The 16,819-nt window shown below is 45.4% G+C and overlaps 2 protein-coding genes across 6 annotated transcripts; one reads left to right on the top strand and one right to left on the bottom strand.

The window, feature by feature from the left end:
• Window positions 1–7: 7 nt before the first annotated feature.
• Window positions 8–5,646, bottom strand: bri3 (brain protein I3). Its single transcript, XM_068336271.1, has 3 exons — window positions 5,086–5,646; window positions 2,777–2,885; window positions 8–1,278 (listed from the first exon to the last, which is right to left on the bottom strand). The coding sequence occupies exons 1-3, from the start codon at window positions 5,216–5,218 to the stop codon at window positions 1,146–1,148; spliced, it is 375 nt and encodes a 124-aa protein (XP_068192372.1). The 5' UTR covers window positions 5,219–5,646; the 3' UTR covers window positions 8–1,145.
• A 1,629-nt stretch (window positions 5,647–7,275) lies between these two features.
• On the top strand, window positions 7,276–16,530 carry tecpr1b (tectonin beta-propeller repeat containing 1b). Of its 5 annotated transcripts, none has more exons than XM_068336061.1 (26): window positions 7,276–7,401; window positions 7,588–7,678; window positions 8,511–8,743; window positions 8,837–9,019; window positions 9,110–9,232; window positions 9,327–9,449; window positions 9,881–10,055; window positions 10,163–10,263; window positions 10,345–10,446; window positions 11,297–11,424; window positions 11,523–12,115; window positions 12,203–12,315; window positions 12,416–12,571; window positions 12,655–12,804; window positions 12,905–13,062; window positions 13,216–13,343; window positions 14,023–14,119; window positions 14,238–14,334; window positions 14,426–14,505; window positions 14,584–14,640; window positions 14,779–14,953; window positions 15,102–15,237; window positions 15,392–15,484; window positions 15,565–15,671; window positions 15,757–15,876; window positions 16,381–16,530. In XM_068336061.1, the coding sequence occupies exons 3-26, from the start codon at window positions 8,519–8,521 to the stop codon at window positions 16,519–16,521; spliced, it is 3,561 nt and encodes a 1,186-aa protein (XP_068192162.1). In that variant the 5' UTR covers window positions 7,276–7,401; window positions 7,588–7,678; window positions 8,511–8,518; the 3' UTR covers window positions 16,522–16,530. The 5 variants fall into 5 exon arrangements, with proteins under 5 accessions (XP_068192162.1, XP_068192164.1, XP_068192163.1 ...); XM_068336060.1 differs by having other exon boundaries at window positions 7,282–7,457; XM_068336063.1 differs by lacking the exon at window positions 7,588–7,678 and having other exon boundaries at window positions 14,029–14,119.
• Window positions 16,531–16,819: the final 289 nt, after the last annotated feature.

The raw sequence follows: 16,819 nt of genomic DNA, 5'->3' as shown, positions 1-16,819 counted from the left end.
AGGCAAGTAAGTAGCATTTATTTTAATTACAGTAACTCATATATAAAAGTAGGAACCTCAATCATAAGCAAGTGCGTATTATGTTTACTAAAGCAGGTTTTTTTTAAATCCCTCCCTCCCAGTTACATCATGACAGTCATGCAGCATCCTGCTGCGATGGAAGACGTAGACATTGAGGGACCACACAAAGGGAACAAACATTCTTGATTGTCTGGTAGGAGGGAATGGAGCATGGTGACTTGTCACAGAGTTCTAAGATAAAAAGATTACAACACAGTACTGAGAGATTCACTCTCCACATGCTTGTATGAAGGAAAATACACTCCTTTAAAGGAGGAGTCTGCGTTCTGATATAAAGAGTCTTCTTAGAGTCCAAAGTTAAACAGTGATTGAGGCTGTGAGGGAGATTCTGATTGTACATACCTGAGGTCTGCATTGGCCCTGGAAAAACAACCCAGCAGAATAAACATTAAAAAAAAACACAAAAAAAAACGCTCAGTGCAAATATGGCCCCAAAAAATATCAACTATGACAACACGGCGCACAATTTTCTGTCCGTTGTTCCAGCCGGACAGCTCACGTTCCAAAGATCTCCACTCTTCTTTTACATGGATTATTCCATGTCACACTCAGCCAAACAAACAAACAAACAAAAAAAAAGGGTCGCATTTGTGTAAAAGCTAATACATCAGTGATCTACATGGCTGCTGTGTTAAGAGAAATATTACCAAGTACAATATTAACCAAAAAAATACGTACGCCGCATGCAAGCAAAGAAAACAAAATCGTTCACTCTGGCTTGTCAAAATGAAAGAAATCTGCTAAGGTCCTTGGATAACAGTTGAATAAATCATGACTGATGGAATCTGATGATCACTCAGCATGTAGTGAAGGCACTGGTAACAGTTGCTCACCCACATATGCTAGAATATATCCTCGAAGAGGAGACGTGCCTCTAATGACAACACAAAACATCACGGTAATATCTTGATCATCTGTTGGACATAACATGACGGCAACAATAATATGTGCAATATTAAGGACAGATAACTGAACAAAAGACAACAAATAAAGGATTATATGCATGTTTACATGCATGTGTGTGTGTGTGTGTGTCTAGGGGGTACATGAGGTGTTTGGTCCCTCTAGCCGAAGGTGGCACCACAGTTAGGACACCTTCTCTGACGCAGGGCGAAGCAGAAGAGTAGCCCCAAGGGAAAGAAGAAGATGGCACACAGGATCCCCAGGCAGGTGAAGTCATCCTCCAACACACCAACTCTGCAACACACAGACACACACACACACAAACACACATTTCTTTGGTTTACTTACTGCGATTCAAGATATCCTGATCTCCTTCAAATACTTTAATCTGTCAGAACCAGATAATCCAGCTCTGGATCCAAGTGTAACACTGGTGGTGGATCACGAGTCGTACATTTTCAGTTTGACTTAGAGGTTAGTTTGGTTTTTTCCATGTTTACCAAATGCTTAAATAGCTCCATCTCATAATGTTTAAGTGAAAAATTATCCGTAATCTGCATCTGTACATAGATATCTCATTATTCCATCAAACAAAACCTCCTCTGGCTCTCATTGGCGGATTCAACAGTGAGAAATAAACTCTTTGTAATAAACACATTTGTGAATTTACACTTCAGTCTTAACACCGTTCTGCTCGTTTCTAGACTTGTAGAAGAAACTGTAAAAGAAGACAGAACAAGGTCTAAGAGGATCATAAGAAATTCACTTCTACTGAACGTGTTTATTGTCTCTAATCACAGTACCATCCGGACATTTCACGGAAAACAACCATCAAGAAGACTGTTCAACTAGAACATTCTTCTGAGATTCAAATAAATCTCCCTCCATAGATCACTATCTTTTCCTCACAGCAGAGACCAGTGGACAAAATAAAGACATGTACTGTCTGTTTTGTCAAGAAAAGATGTAACACACATTTATTTCAATTTGACTCTCCTGTGTTGGAACCATGTTGAACACATTGTCTTTTAATTCTCCATTTACAGCATGTAAATATTGCAAGGCATTTAGATTATTATCTAGTTTTCCGAGAAAAACAAAAAGCAAAAGGTTGAACAACCTTATATAGCCGCCAACAACATATTGACTGAGGTCTCATGACTGCAACACACTGGCCAGTGTGGTTGGTAAATCTGCTGGAGGCCCAGAAGAGGACTGAACAAATTAAAAGGTTTCAACCAAGACGAAAAGGGAAATAAAAAGCTACTAAATGCCAGCAGTGTCACATAGACACGGTTCGTTTTTTTAGTTTATTGAGTAGAAAAAATTTATTATTTACACAGGAAATATTGAATTTATCTACAGTGATGAAATGCTGCTGTTGTTTTAAAGCATATCAAGGGGTGACCTTGAACCGCTGTGGCCTGATCCGCCCCGTCACATGTTCAAGGCTCAGATCATCTGACCGACAGGACACTGACTCAGCACAGCGTAACCGACATAAAACCCTCATCTAAAACCCAGAGTCACGTCCACTTCACATCACATGACACTGAAGGCCTGACAACACACACACAGGAGCAACACCACCACGACACACACACATATACACACACACACACAGGTGCACAGGACCTCAGACGTGATAGGGTTTCAAATGTGATGAACATTAGACATGTGATGTTATTATGTGTCATCTACATAACACACTGATATGTACTTGTGTAGGTGTGTGTGTGTGTGTGTGTGTGTGTGTGTGTGTGTGTGTGTGTGTGTGTGCATGCGTCCTCACCTGCAGGCGGGACAGCCTCCCACCACCACCACAGAGGGCTGGATGATGGTGTAAGTACCAGCGTAGGGCTGCTGGGCCACAGCAGGGCTCATCTGGGCTGATGGGTATACTGTGATTGACAGAAGAAGAGGAACACATGTATTTTATGTAATAAATTATTTTTTTATAATTCCACTAGATTTTTATTTCTTTTATGATATTCAGGTTTTAAGTGTGGATGTAACCCTGCCTGTCTAGCAGTGACATGTTAACAATCACAGACCAAATTTAACACCATGAACAGAATCAGAAGTTCAATTACAGGAAATAAACATCATAAAGAACCAAATTAATGAGCAGGTGCGACGCTACAGGTTGTGCAAGTTGGTGTTCTCTCAAATACGTATTAGAGTATTAACTTTGGTTGAGAATTAGATTGAAATTCTATTGCTACGAGTGCTCAAGTCCTCAAAGGAGCTTGATAAAATAGAAAATGTAAGTGGCTTGTGAACCGCAAACATGTCTTTAAACAACATAAAGCTCAGACACTTCTTTTACTTTTAAAAAAATTTCTGGAAAGAGTCAAAAACAACAAAATCACTGCTGATCTGGGTGTTACGGGGAGGATTAAGTTGTTTGTGTGGTTTTTTTTGTCTTCAGCCACTCAAACATTCAGTCAGAGAGACACAGTGAACTTTGATACCACAATCACTCTTCCTGGAAATAGCTTTTGTCTGATAAACAGATCTACATACCGTACACCTACACTGTGTTCTCTTTCAGGTGCATCAACTCAAATCTAGTCGCCTAACCCTGTCCCAAGATCGGCAGTTCGATTCCCGATCCCGGCAAAAAAAAAAAAAAAAACTAGAGTGAGCTCTTAATTTCGCTTCAAGGATCAAATCAGTATATAGAATAAAACTTTTTTTTAAAAATCTTTATTTATATGACGCAAAAACACAACAAAATCAGAGCAAGTCTGGACTGCACACTTAATTCTACAAAAAACACATAATCCCCTCATAAGGACCCACTGGGTGTATAGTGGGAAGTACTTAACATGTAAGATTCTTGGAGAAGACCCCATCATCCACAGGAGGGGCAGTACGACAGCAACAAGCATAAAACACTCCTGATCTCAAACCACGGGTACAAACTGACCCTGTCGAATGTGAGTCCTGTGAGTTTCACAGCTAAGAAAGTGCCGTTTGTAAATTTAAAAGAATGATAATTAAGAGCCTGTAGTGCACTGGCCTCCTGCCTGGACTGTTCCCCGCCTCTCACCCTATGCCAGCTGGGATAGGCTCCAGCTCCCCGTGACCTGCTACAGTCGATACAGCGGCAGAAAATGAATGATAATTAAGAGCTTCTCAGAATATCACAAAACAGCTCTTCAGCACAGAGGAGTGTTATACATCTTTCATTCATTCACAAGTTAATCTTTCCAAAATACTGAAAAAAATACTGAACAGTTCTGACGTTACGTGCCAAAAATCCTCCTCTGAGACAACTCCCACTGAGAGTGATTCAGTGATAAGAGGAAAATTGAAGATGATGAAAGTTGCTAAATATCAAAGGTCACTGCTTCAGCGGATGGTTGCTGTTGTTTGAAAGTCTGGTGATAAAATATGTGACCATTTCTGACTCATGTACCAGAAACAAAGTGACAGATGGAAATTATTACCACTTTTTAAGCACTGAGTTTGAGAGAAAAACAAAATTAATTAGAGTAATACTGCAAATAGTAGTACAGATGAAGAATGCTGGTATAAATACATAAAATAACCAAAATTATTATAAAAAGGAGAAGAAATAAAACACGAAACGGAGAAGAGGAAGTTCCATTTCAATTTTTCGTGAGGCTGCAGAAGTTCCCATGTGACGTCACTGCGGCTGTGGTCACATGACCACTGTTCCTCACACGGTAAGCCGTCTCATGATGAACCCGCTGGAGCTCAGACTCCACCGGTAACGCGTTCGTCGCACTTCAAACACATGACTGCTGTTTACTGAGCGCGAGCCATGAATACAAGCGCGGGTTTTCTAATCCACGCTAAAAAAAACAACAACAACAACAACGATGTTTTAAGCTAGCCACGTCGCGCATGCGCAATGTTGGAGCACACGATGAACAAAAGTCATCTTTTTTAAGCGTAAGTTTTGACCCCACACCCGACCCTTACATGTGCCCACAGTGGCCCCCACAGTGGCCCCCACGGCGGACATAAAGCGACTCCTGCTGTTTAACCGAGACAGACGTGACCCCCCCCCCCACACTCCGGTCGGGTGCTCGCTGGCGGACATGTGCGACATGAACCGGGGCTACTTGCCTTGGCCGTACGGCGGCGGGGGCGGCTGGGCGATGGTCCCATAGCTGCTCGGCTGCGGGCTGTAGTCGTAAGCCGCGGGGACGGCGTTGTAGGCAGGAGGTCTGTCCTGGAGGAGAGGTTTGTTGTCCACCATCTCACCCGACGTGACGCGTCTTCAACTTGTCCGCTTCTCTGTCCTCAACTCAACTCAGCCACGCCAAAAAACTGAAGTCCTACTTATCTGATGCTGCACCAGATGACGGCTCAAGGCGTCGCTTGACGCGCAGAGGCGCTAAAAACAACGAAAGCAAAGAAAAAACGCTGCGCCAAAATGAAACTTCGTTCCTCTCCATGCGCCAACTTTTTGTCTTGTTGGCGCAACAAATCTCAAATCTTTTTCCCAAAACGTCCGCTTCAAAGGCGGGGAATCTTCAAAGTTACTCTAGTAACGGTTAACTTAACTCCATTTCCCTCGTTGCTGTTAGTCCCTTGATGCCAACTCCATGATATTGTGTCAGCGCAGTGGCTGAAACTCAGATGGAAGTCAGAACGGCTTTTCCGTTCAGTCTGGGGTGTCACAAGAGAGGAATCATGTGACGCGCTGAGTCGCCTCTGCTGTGCGCCGCTGCGCAGCCGAAGGCTTCTTAAAGGGACAGTACACGAAAACAAGACGCTGATCGCTGCAGGCGGGCAGCAGCTTTGTCCCATAAGGCCTTATGATCACACCTATAAAATCCACTGTAGGTCCATGAAGCATTTATGACATTTACTCAGAGCGCCAGAGCTGGAGCAGACTTTACCTGTGTGTGCAGAAAGCAGATCTGTTTACACTGTCTGTTACATAATAGCTGTCCTGATCATGAGTGGGCTACTACATGATATTGGTTTCATCAGCTGATGGTTTAAGAATTACAAAGTGGAAATTGAAATTACAGTCCAAGCCAGGGTTGCCACTGGACCCATTATACTGGTGGGCTCTGCCCCATTAAAAGCTCATATTGGCGTGTTAAAATCTTGTTTTGTTTTAAAATTAGAACACATTGGCTACATGTGTATGTGACTTTTTCAAGTCTACCATGATTTTTCTGTGCAAGCGAATAATGCTCAACCACATACAATAAAACAAAGCACAGGGTATTTGCAAAAATGAGGAGGAAATGAAGACAGAAAGATTTCCCTTTAAGTGAGCTATCTTTTTCCACTCCATGGAACTTGTCGTGTCTTGAAAATTTCTTGTTTGCAACATCAAGAGACTCCCCTATCTGGCATTCAAACACACCCATGCACTGCAGTGTGCATGTTGTAGCTGGTGCACTACTGCAGGAATTAAGCAGTCCATATATCAGAGACTGTGGAAGTTTTCAAAGAATACAGATGATCGAATTTTATAACAAAGAGGCTTCTTTGTAAAGCTAAACTTTAATTTGTAAGTGTAACATTCACCCACACACATGTGCAGTACATATTGGGTTGTTTGTGTAAATGGTGGAACAGCCCAGTGTTGTCTTTGTAATGTTCCACAAGCTCTGATCCAGTGAGGCATCAGATATGAATATTACTAACAAATGACCTTTGCACAAAATGTGTTCCCACTCCTCTGGTGTGTTAAATAAGGGCAGTATGTTTAACACTTCATAGAGGGCTGTGGCCTGTATGCAACAGTTGTGACTTGGATTGTGGGGTGCCGTGTCCCAATTTATGTCTAGCCAAAAAAAAATAAGTATAAAACATGGTCAATAAAAAAACAACACTTTTCAGTGTTTTATTTCAGAAACTCCTGTTCTTGTTACTTGTTGAGGGTGAAGAAACAGCAGTGTCGCTGATAAGTAACTGAGCAAGCCTATAGATTTACACTGATCTCATGTGTCTGTGGGAGTAAAGATGAATTCAGTCACTTTATCCTTTTGGTTTAAAGGGGAAGTGTGGAGAATTCTGTTTGTGTTAATTTTCTGTGTAACGGTTTTAAATTGTGTATACAGACCGAAGTGACTTTTGACTGCCCATCTGGATTTAATATCGTGTAACCATACAAGTATCCTAAAACCAAGACTTTTGCTTCAATAATTCATTTGGCGCTAAATAAATTATTGAAATATGCCTGTCAATCACTCGAGAGAGAAAAAAACCCGCCTCAGGGTCCTGCGTTCGACCAATGAGCGATCGGATCCCTGTCCTCCAGCCAATAGCAGCTCTGCTTCCACTTCCTGGTGTGTGCGCTCGGGAGTTGGGCATTCCTGTGGTCCAGAATGTGAATTAAATATCTTTCCTCTGCTGCAATGTTAACGACTGGTGTCACGGTTCCTCCGCAGACACGCTACCCATGACGGAGCGTCCTGTGTGAGTAGCGTCTGCGGGCCGCTGGGGGGTCGCTGCTGCTGCTGCATCCCGGACATGTAAACAGATTATTGGCGACTTTGCGGCATCCATATCAGCTGTCTGTGTTATTCCGCTAAAGCGTGCTTTAAATCGTTCGGTTGTTCTTGAATGTGGATTTTAATTTCTTTTTTTTTTTTTACGTTATAGCGTGAGTTTCGGACACGGCCGGTGTCTCACGGTGTCATGACGCGTCTGTTGATATTCCCTTGACAACCGCGGATCAGATACCAATATTCAGGTATGCTGTCGCTTGACCCAGGATTTACTGGAGCACCTGTTAGCGTGTGCGCCTGCGTCAGCTCCACAGCAGGCTACAATCGATATTTGGTTCATTAAAGTACAATACATCAAATGGAATATGATCACAATTTGTTATAATCACTATTTGTGTGTATTTCCGTTTGAGAATAAACTTCGAGCGGATGTTTCTTTATCAAAACACTCGGAATTTGTTCAAAGTGAACAGAATAACGGTCCTGTTTGAGGCAAAGTGATGGTCAATATCGTGAGGGATTAGTATCAGGCGATAAAACAAACGTCAAAGTAGTTAGCAGAAATAAAACGAGACTTCCGGTCACAAATTTCAAAATAAGACGCGGTTCCGGTCACATGATTAACAATGCTACAGTACAGAACCTAAGGACACAATCATTAAGGAAGTTAAACATCTGAAAATACATTTAGAGTTCAAAAATAAAAATTCTTACTTCGTTTTATTTACTAAATTTCAGAAATAAACTGAAAATTTCTGTAATAAACTAAAATATATATAGTCAAATTGAAGTTTTAATAATGTAAACAGTTCTGAGCCTTTTTTTATTGGGATGGTGACATAAGGCACCTGTGAAGGTGGATCAGGTGAGAACCCATCACATCAGGATTTGAATCTTGCTGTGGATTTTTTTTTTCTGTGTGTAGTTTGGTGACCTGTTGACCTGATGAATGTGAGTGTGAGTGTCCTTCTCTGCCAATGCTAAGTGCAAATTATTCACGTATACTGCTTCAGGATGTTCACAGTGTCATAAATCAATCCCAGAAAAGATCAGAAAGTTCTTGTGGTCTCTGCTCAGGTGCCATCATGCCCATCACTCTGCTGTGGGCTGTGGATGTGTACGGAAGGGTGTACAGCCTTTCCACCGCTGGCCAGCGGTGGGAGCGTGCGGACGACATGCTTCTGGAGCTGAAGCGTGTCACTGCAGGGAAGGGGCGCTGCTGGGGCATCGGCTGTGACCACCACGCTTATCTCAACATGATGCCCAGTGAGACCCCCATCCGCTACCGGGAGGAGACTTATGAAAACCAGGTCAGCCCATGCTGTGTGTGTGGGTACGCCCACTCTAGAGATGCAGTGTGTCATCATTACTGAAGTGTTCTCGCTCTATGTGTGTGTGGTCAGAGATGGAACCCAGTGGATAGCTTCACAGACACGCTGCTGCCCACTGACCGCTGGCCGTGGAGTGATGTGACCGGGATGAATCCTCAACCTCTCCACAGCTTTGAGCTGCCCTCTCGTAGCTGGGAGTGGGAGGGGGACTGGTACGTGGATCAGACCTGCGGAGGAGAACCCAGCCAGACTGGGGTACGAAACAACACACAAACCAACACAGTCATTTGTTTGCTTTCTTTTTAATAGTGATGAATATAATATAAAATGTCTCAAACTCTTCAGGGCTGGGAATACGCAGTGGATTTCCCGGCCAACTTCTCCCCAGACAAGAAGTGGAACTCGTGTGTTCGTCGTAGGCGGTGGATCCGGTACAGGAGATACATAGCACAAGGCACATGGGCAAAGGTGCAAACTCTGTTAAAACTAGACTTCTGGTATATTCTGTTGGTAAATCAGAGTGAGACTACGGCTTTGAATCAATGTCTCCTGTTTCCTGCAGATCCCTCTGGACAATCCCAGGAAGCCCCCGCTGCCACTGTGTGACATAAGCTGTGGTGGTTGGGAGATGAGCGACCAGTCGGGAAGGTACCCCTACCTGTGGGGTGTGACCCAGCAAGGACAGGTCAGTACATTCTCAACAGGTTGATTCGGTGCTGAATATAACTGCTCTTGTTGGGTATTTTCTGCTTTCACTACATTAATACAGATTATGTTATCTAATGAAGTACAGGACACATGAAAAAGTTTGAATTTTATGAAAGATTCTGTAAATTTAGATTGCATCCAGGGACTGTAGCAACGAGCTGCATTTTCTGCTGCTGCGGTTCGTTTTTTGACCACAAGGGGGTAGCATCACCTCATGTAATTTCCTCTTGAGAAACTAAATCCAGTTTGTTTGAAAACAGCAATTTATTAGAATGCAAATAAAATGCAGCATTAAATTGTCTTAATTTTGATTTATACATGTATGATAAATTGTATTACGGTTGTGTCGTTGTAAGAGTAGGGCCGTGCTGAACCACATGAGTCCAATATCATAACTTTACCTTGCAGGTGTGGTTCAGGGAGGGAATCCACCCTCGAGTCCCAGAGGGCTCCAGCTGGGAGGAAGTCGATGTGCCCAAGGAGGTGGCTCAGTTATCGGCCGGTCCTGGTGACCTCCTGTGGGCTGTGCTCTGGGATGGAAACCTGCTGGTCCGTACTGGCCTCAGCCTGGACAGCCCAACTGGTAGGCATTCACATTTACACATTTAAACAGTTTATTGTGTACCTCTCATCTTTCATTTTTGTCTTTTCACTGCCTCTGTTTTCCATGTTTCTTTCATCCTGTCTCAGGCACATCATGGACTGAGGTGGAGTCACCTGTAAAAGAGGCCGAGGTGGCTCATGTGGCCGTCGGAGTTAGTGTGGTCTGGGTGGTCACAAAGGACTATAAGGTGAATCAAAAGTCCTTGCGTTTCAACACAGAAAATCTGTATTTCCTTTGTTTTAACATGTGTGTCTGCGTGTGTTTCCAGGTGTGGTTCAGGCGTGGCGTTAACTCTCACAATCCCTGCGGCTCTGGTTGGATCAGCATCGGAGGGGAGATGATCATGGTGGATGTGGGGCTCAATGATCAGGTCTGTGGACAGTGTCATCATCACAGCTCTTAGTGAGGCCTGTGTTCACACCTGTGTTCACAGGATGCAGGTTATGTTCTGAACTGGCTTTTAGAAGAAGAAAGCGAACACAAATGTTCTCCGCTTTACAGAGACAAACTTCAGAGACAAAAACATGTCAGAATTTACAATGTGAGATTTAATCAAAGAAATGTTATTGATTCAGATGAAACATTTGCACCCCAGCCCCTCTGACGCCTTCAAACGTATCTCTAGTCTGACGGACTGCAGTGTGTCCAGCTCCAGCCTTCCCTTCTCTCACTTTCCCCTCATGTTTGGATCCGGTTTCAAGACAAGCCAGAACAGGCCTGGGGTCAGGGGCAGAAAGTTTTCACTCCTGTGTATCTCACTGCTGAGGACTTTGCTAGCACTGCAAACCCACTTCTCACACCTCCTCCCCCCCTCTGTCTCTGACCCTGCCCGGCCCCCCCCACCACATCCGCCAGCTCTTCTACCTCCATCCTCCCATCCTCCTCTGTAACCCGAGTCCAGCCAGCCGTTCCAGCCAATGTCCCAGCACCACCACCGCCTCAGGCCCAGCCTTATATATCCACACTATATCCCCACTGGTGTGACATATGGGAGACTCCCTAATTAGAAGCCGGTCAAGCCGTCATCATCATATCCCGTATTTCATATTTCAAGCCTGTGATTATGGATATGGCCTCGTGTGAAGTGGCAGGCGCCAGCGTTACTGTATATGGCCTTATAAAGCACTACTAGGGCTTCTGATACGTCACTGGAGACTGAATTAAATCTTGTTTTACTTGTCTTTCATTACAAGTTAATTGACTAAGTCGTCGTCTGTCAGGTGTGGGCGGTAGGTGAGGACCGTGGCCTGTATTTCAGGATGGGTGTGACCTCATCGGAACCAAGCGGGAATGGTTGGATCCCAGTTTCTGCTCAATGGGGCAGCAGTAAAGAGATCATTCCACCCAGGTGTGTGTGAGTGATGGAGCTGAGCCTTCTTGAAGTGTGTTTGTGTGTGCCTCTCATCCCTGTCTGTTTCGTGTGTGTGTGTGTGTGTTGTGTGACAGGAAGCGGCATGCAGCCGGTGGCCAGCTGAAGCAGGTCCTGAGCTGCTCCGACTCGGAGTCGGAGTTGGGTCCTACTGATCCTCCACACAACACGAGTGACACCCCAGTCCTGGAGGCAGCAGCGCCCTCTGTGGTCCCTTTAGGAGGAGCAGACACACCTACACCCCCCCATGAAAAAACAGAGGAGCCTCCATCAGCCTCGCAGCAGGATGTTCCCAAAGCATTCATCCCCGCCAGCGACAGCTTCATCAACAGCCTGATCTCAGACCGCGATAGAGCCCCCACGCCCCAGCCATCCATCACGGAAGAGGGTGAGGATCCGTCCCCAGTTCCCATACTGCCCACCCCTGAGGCCACGGGGCAGGACATACCCTGGATGAATGTGGATCTGGAAGGGGCGGAGGCAGCTAGAAGCGCACAAGCCGGGGGGGGGCTGTTGTCTGTGGACGGCGGCGCCTGCGCCACCTATTCCCTCGGGTCTCTGGAGACGTCTCAGGGTGTTGGAGAAGAGGACGGGCCGGTGTGGACCTGGATCTCTGGGGGAGGCTGTGACGTGGATGCGAGCTCTCAGATCAGCTGGCTCAGTCCCACAGGTACAGTGGTTCAAGATGTGTGTATTCACCCCATTAATGGTTAAAACAATAAAAGAAAACACTTCTGGTTCTCCTTCTGTGTGTCAGGTCCTCTCACCAGCTCCCTGTCACTGACTCCGGTCCAGTCTGCAGCCTGGAGCGAACAGCAGCGGCAGGAACACCGAGACGAGATCAGCAAAAAACCTCTGGAGAGAAGTCACGTAAGTCCCGCTTCTGTCTGGTTTTACTTCTCTTAGCAAAAACTGATTTTACCGGCTGTTTTGTGGCAAATCTCCCTCTCTGTGTGGTCGGTCTGTGCAGTCAGTGTGGGTGCGTAAAGGCGCACTACGCTGGTGGAGAGACTGGAAGCCCCAGCGCTGGGTGGATGTGGGAGTAGCACTAGAGCAGTCCACCAAGTCTGACGGCAGGAAGGACAGCATTTTCTTTGTGTACTACATGCAGTACGATGAGAAGAAGGTCAGTGGATCTCTTCTAGACCGTTAGATTCTCATGAACATTCTCACAAATAAAATCCCCTCGTGTTTTCTTATTCTTTCCAGTACCTTCACGTGTTCATACACGAGGTGACAGCTTTGGTGCCGGTGCTCAGGGACGGCCTCTACGCCTTCGCTGTGTATACGGCACAGAGGACCAGACAGAGGTGGCCTCTGGTGCTGGCGGCACAAAGCGAGAAGGACATGAATGACTGGGTAACATGATGTGTGAACAGACAGTGTGTGGAGTAGTTTTTTCCTTTTCAATCCCATTCTTGATTTCTCTGCCATCTTATCGTCCGTCCCGTCACTCCAGCTGTCCCTGCTGTCTGACTGCTGCTGTGAGTGTCGAGGGATCTCCGGTCCCCCGTCCAGACACGCCCTGTGGTCCACAACCTCAAAGGGGGACGTCATGGTCCACGAGCCGTCCTTCACCTTGGAGGCGACTGCACACACACACTCCTGTGACCTCATGTGAGACCAATGCCAAAACTTTCGTTCTGCTTGACCTTTTGTTCCGTGTCGGTCAACACGATGCTAACACACTAACATACTACTGTGTGCTGCTGCTTGTATGTGCATCATAATGACGCTAACGGTGGGCGATTCCACTGTGTGGTGCTGCAGGTTCTGGAGGCAGGTACCGGGGCATCTGCGATGTGTAGAGTCTAACAGTCTGGGGCTGGTGTGGGGCATCGGGTGGGATGGCACCGCCTGGGCCTACAGCGGTCACTATGGGCAACAGCTGACCTCTGGTAAACATGCCCCCATAGACTTTGACCCCTACATCGTGTGCTTGATATTAATAAGTATATTAAAAGGGATAAAGAAATGTACTGCTGGGTGTGTTAACGATAAAAAAATAACCATGATATTCTTGCAGATGACAAATCTGCCAAATCTTCATGTCCTTTTGTAGTGATGTGTTACTGAAACAGGAAACAGGATCAACTGGATGCAGACATTTTGACTGTTTCTTGGATTATTTAAGAGTCAAGACACACAGCAGTGTATAAAAAAAAGATTAAAAAGCATATTTCAAATTGAGCCAAAAACATGAGCGGTGCATTTTTAAATCCCTTGAAAGTACAAACCTTGTACAAATCTCTTTAACTCACCCTTCTCAGCAGTTCTCCAGTCTTTCATACCTAATTTGTTATGTATTCCAGCAATCAGTAAATATTTAATCTGTAATCTCCACATCATCTGGGGTGAAAGTAATAATCTGTGTCTCAGGTTTATCTTCTTGCTAACAGTTGATAATCTGGTGTGTGGTTGCTTTGCATGGATTGAGATTCTGTTCAGGCTGTAAAGATATGAATACACATGATGTATGCAGAACTATATATATATATATATATATATATATATATATATATATATATATATATATATATATATATATTTAGGGTTACACTAGTGTCTGTTTTGCAGCAGGAGATGCCGTTGAGTTGCACCAGCAGACGGATGTCAGGAGTGTTCATGTGTACGAGAATCAAAGATGGAACCCGATGACAGGATACACAGACAAGTGGGAACATTTCCTCTCTCACACGTTTGCAGTTTATCTGGATATGTGGACGCGTCCCGGTTTAAAGGCTGTTCTCAGGACTGTCCGTGTGTGTTCTTTTTCTTTGTTTTATCCGCAGAGGACTTCCAACGGACCGGCCTATGTGGAGTGATGAAAGTGGACTGAAGGAGTGCACCAAAGGCAGCACACACCCACCCTCCCCCCAGTGGTCCTGGGTGAGAAGGACTGAGTCAGAACGGCTCTTCTGTGCTCATTTCATTTTGTCGTTTCATTACTCGCTGATTCTCCAGAACCAAACTGTTCCAGGTGTCAGAGTGGACGGTAGACTACAACGTCACCGGAGGGACGGACAAAGAAGGCTGGCAGTACGCTGCAGACTTCCCTGTGTACGTTTAGACTCTGTTACCATGACAACTATCATATACAGAGATGGGTTTCATTTTTCTCACTTGTCTCTTCCACAGGACGTTTCACGGCCACAAAACCATCAAAGACTTTGTTAGGCGCAGAAGATGGACAAGGTAATCACACACACGCACACACACACACACACACACACACACACACACACACACACACACACACACACACACACACACACACACACACACACACCTTGATTTCTTCAGTATTAAAGTAATCACACATTCCTCATACAGGAAGTGTAAGATCACACTGAGAGCCCTGTGGAAGCAGGTCCCACCCATCGCCCTCAGTGACATCTCTCTGATGCCATGTCTGACCCAGAGCAGGATGGATCAGGTCCCCGTCTGGGCCCTCAGCGACAAAGGAGATGTCTTGTGTCGTCTTGAAGTCAGCTCCCAAAACCCTGCGGTGAGAAACAGTCTGAGGAGAAAATGATTTTATGTCTGAGTTTTTTACATCACAATCAGAATAATTTATCATCCGGAGTGTTAATATTCATCCCTCCGCTGCACAAATGTTAGAAAGTTCTCTAATTCCAGTCAGTTTAATGTCACAGGGCAGCTCCTGGCTACACGTGGGCACAGACCAGCCCTTCAAATCCATCTCTATTGGCGGCGCCAGCCAGGTGTGGGCCATCGCCAAGGATGGAGCTGTGTTCTACAGAGGATCCGTATCCCTGCAGAACCCTGCAGGTTAGTTGAAGAGGCGAAATCAAGAAGTGTTGAGGTTCAAATCACAGTCTGAAATGCATCGACATACATTTCCAGACAGAAAAATGTTTTATTTTAAGTAAACGCAGCAGGAATTTGAGAGACCAAAACTTCAGGCGCTCTCATTCATCCACAGGAGAATGCTGGTACCACATCCCCTCTCCCCCCAGACAGACCCTCAGGCAGCTGTCTGTGGGGCGGACCTCCGTCTTTGCCGTCGATGAAAATGGTGAGTGACAAGATGGCAGATGTTCACGCACTGGAGTTAATGGGTTAATATCCAGGTTCTAATCTCTAATCTTCATGAAGGGAACCTGTGGTACAGACAGGGACTCACCCCCAGCTACCCTCAGGGCTCCGCCTGGGAGCTCATCTCCAACAACGTCACCAAGGTGTCTGTGGGGCCCCTGGACCAGGTCAGTGAGTTATCAGTACCGACCCGTCACATGGTTCACCAAGGATGACCAAGCATGCATGACTCGCTGCTGTCGTTCCCTCCAGGTGTGGATCATAGCAGATGGAGTTCCAGGCTTCACTGCCGAGACCCCCGGAGCTGTGTGCCACAGGGTGGGGGTGGGGCCCATGCAACCCAAGGGCCAGTCCTGGGACTACGGCATAGGGGTGAGTCTTGTCTAAGTAGCTCGACACAATCAAATTCACAATAACAACATGAGAAAACACTTTTATTTATTTACTTTATTGATCTTTGACGTCCACCTGTCGCTACTCTGGGACTTCTGTTCCCTGTTTGGTTTTCACACTGAACTCTCCTGTTTCCTACTGAAGACTTTAAAAATAAATCAAGTGACTTAAAACCTGCCACTGGCTTTATTTGCAAATTAGTGGTCATTTTTTTGTGTTGCATGAAAACTACCAACCCCTACTTTATTATTTATTATCATAAACTCATATGGAAGAATGACAACGTGACAGTTAAAACCTCACGTGGTTTATAGTTTTGAATTATTTTACTCTAAAATGGATCAAACTGAAATGTGCATTTTTTAAAATCCTATGACTGGATTTATTCACTTTTAAGTAAACCTGAGTAAACAGTGGGTTTGTTGTGTCGGTAGAGGTTTGATTCTTCTTTTGTTGACGCTCATTCGTGGGTTTCTCTTCCAGGGAGGGTGGGAGCACATCAGTGTTCGGGGGAACTCGGTAGAAGCTCCTCGCGCCCCTCATCCTCCTCAGGCCGCACCTCCCCGAGGCCCACTCCTCGCACCTCCGCCGGCACAAGCGAACGGGAATGCTGTGGGTGTGTAGCCCCCCCCCCCCAATCCCATCTCCTCCCCCTTGCTCCGCCCCCCACCCTGTTTGTGCCTGGATCGACGTTTTGTCCCCTGAGATCCTTCCCACGGGCCCTTATCCCTTCACCAAAAGGGAACGCACAACTATACCACCGAGTTTATTCTGCGTAGAGTACTCTGCTTGGATCGGACTCGTGATCAGTGAATGAATGTTCCTTCCTGGGAATCGTTTCCCAAACAGAAATCACATCAGTGATGACGTGAGCAAAAAAAAAAAAGGAGCACAAGAGCATTTAAGTAGAACGGATCATGTG

Source organism: Antennarius striatus, chromosome 16 (genome assembly GCF_040054535.1).
Source record: "Antennarius striatus isolate MH-2024 chromosome 16, ASM4005453v1, whole genome shotgun sequence".
Classification (NCBI taxonomy): domain Eukaryota; kingdom Metazoa; phylum Chordata; class Actinopteri; order Lophiiformes; family Antennariidae; genus Antennarius; species Antennarius striatus.
Note: the sequence above shows the minus strand (reverse complement) of the source record. Positions and strands in the feature narration are given on the sequence as shown.